Source organism: Habropoda laboriosa, unplaced genomic scaffold (genome assembly GCF_001263275.1).
Source record: "Habropoda laboriosa isolate 0110345459 unplaced genomic scaffold, ASM126327v1 scaffold143, whole genome shotgun sequence".
In the NCBI taxonomy this organism is placed as follows: Eukaryota; Metazoa; Arthropoda; class Insecta; order Hymenoptera; family Apidae; genus Habropoda; species Habropoda laboriosa.
The window spans coordinates 1608943-1611358 of record NW_017100404.1 but is presented as its reverse complement, the minus strand read 5'-3'; the positions used below and the strand labels follow the sequence as shown (position 1 = coordinate 1611358).

The following is a 2416-nucleotide window of genomic DNA, read 5'->3' as shown; positions in this document are numbered from 1 at the left end:
GAGCTGTTACTGTAATTCACTTTCAATTTGTTCAACTCCATTTTCAAACGTTTCGTTAGATTCTCTAACTCGGCGATCCTCTTCTGATAATCCACGAGATTGCCGCATCTCGAGCGTTGCATCGCTTTCAGCTTGTCGATCTCTATGTACAGGCTGGTGTTTTTCAGCCGAGATCTATGCAAGCATTCGTTTACGTTCACCAACTCCTCGGACAAATTCGCTATTGTCTCGGCGACTTTGTTAACTATATCGGTAAATATAATTTCCATAGTGTGGTCGACCATCATGAAGTGCTTCAACTTGCATTTCAAGTGCTCCACTTCGGAACTGTGCTCGTGACCCTCCTTGGTCTCGTTCAACTGACTTTTCAGGTACTGAATCTCGTTGTTCAAATGTTCCCTCTCTGCCAGGTACTCTTGCTTAACCTGCGCAAGCTTGTCGTCGTGTTTCCAAGTTGTGTCCCGTGCAACGTAACCTCCTACTTCCGGCAGAGAAGCTTTAACGTCTGCTATCTCCTTCTTTAACGTCCGATTGGCCAATTCTAAACGTTTGATCTCACCTCTTTGACGCTCGATCAACGGATCTGCGTGCAAAGTGTCCTCGGTTTCTTTACCAGCTACGCACAATGCTAGCTTCAGACGCCACATGTTTGACGTTAATTTCGCACGTTCGTCTCGCCTATCTTTCATCTGTTTCATTATGCCGTTCAATCTGCATAATGTCGCGGTCGCGACTTCGGCTATCCTCGTCTTCTCTTTGTACGCGTCGTCATTTGCCTCGATCGACAGGCAATTGTCGAGATATTTCCCCTCCATTGTTCTATTCTCGAGTATCAGTCACGCAAATGGAATTGAAACTCTCGCTTCGATTAATTTTCAACAGGAATTTCCGAGCCAGGTACAATCGAGAAATTGCTGCTGCTAGAGAGTTGTTCCCCCGCGCTCGGTCGAGTTTTTAATTGGTTAAATCGTTGATACTGAAAGTTACGGAAATGTATGTAGATTTATTTAGCCGAACGCCGATAAATTTGTACCTATACGATTTGTGGAAATTTTGGTGAAAGTAATTAACGGCGTTTGGTAATTGATGCTAATCAATTTAGTTGTACTTTGTCTTTGTATCGGTGTGATTAATGGTTTAATGTTGAATTTGAAGATTCTAAATTAGGGGTATTAGTCGACTCACAAAATTCAATTTGAAGATTATAAATGAAGGGTATTATACACAGGGTATTATCCACAAAATTCAATTTGAAGATTCGGAACGAAGAGCATTAGTTAATTTAAAAAAATTAAATTTAAAGATTCGGAACGAAGAGCATTAGTTAATTAAAGAAATTAAATTTAAAGATTCGGAACGAAGGGCATTAGTTGATTCGAGAAATTAAATTTGAAGATTCTAAATGAGGTGAATTTGTTAATTAGAAAAATTAATTTTGAAGATTCTAAATGAGGGGAATTTGTTAATTCGAGAAATTCAATTTGAAGATGAGTTGGAACAAAGAGCATTAGTTAATTAAAGAAATTAAATTTAAAGATTCGGAACGAAGGGCATTAGTTGATTCGAGAAATTAAATTTGAAGATTCTAAATGAGGTGAATTTGTTAATTAGAAAAATTAATTTTGAAGATTCTAAATGAGGGGAATTTGTTAATTCGAGAAATTCAATTTGAAGATGAGGGGCGCATTAGTTGATCCAAAAAATATTTTAATTTATCGATTTAACACAGTTCTTCAAAAAGTATAGAGTACAAGTTTCTTTACGAATCTTTTAAACTATTGTTACGTTTTAAAAATCTACTGAATTTACCTTGAGAAAATCTGGTCAGTTTATGTACAACGCGCGTCATTATCAGTACATCAAAGATTTGTTTCATATGAAAGAATTGTATTTTATAGTTTTACTCAAGTTGAAAAATTGTCTGTGTTTAAAGAAACGTTGCGGTATAAATTTTACAAATGAACAATAACGTTTTTTAAATATTATACCTTACAATTAAATGATGCACGAATATTTGCCGACTCTTTAGAGCAAATTTAAATGCCACACGAACAAAGTCGTCACGTTCGAATGTGAAACATGTAAAGAATTAATTAATTTTCAACATTCGCCATTTCACTTGTAATTTTCTTCCTTTGCATAGATTTGACATTTCTTTCTGAAGTACTTCATATTTCACAGGAAATTTTTCTACAGGTTCGTGGTTAAAATTAGTGGTTATGTCATTGGCGATTCATTTCGCAAATATTTCTGTGCATGTCACGAACATGATTACGCTCGCATGCGCTCTGTTTGTTTGAAATAAATAATATACGTGTAGAGGATGGAATAGTTTCTTTGAATTATAATTACTGAAACGAAAAAGAGTTGAAAAGCAGAGTTTCATTCAGTTATCATAGTTATATTTTTTTTATAG

The 2416-nt window shown here is 35.6% G+C and overlaps 1 protein-coding gene across 1 annotated transcript in view; it reads right to left on the bottom strand.

Annotated features, from left to right (window-relative positions):
* Positions 1-815, bottom strand: part of LOC108575323 (paramyosin-like) — a 4010-nt gene extending 3195 nt beyond the window's left edge. Inside the window, exon 1 of the mRNA XM_017938089.1 lies at positions 21-815. Within this exon, the coding sequence (XP_017793578.1) occupies positions 21-815 (795 nt within the window). The remainder of the gene's footprint in view (positions 1-20) is intronic.
* Positions 816-2416: the final 1601 nt, after the last annotated feature.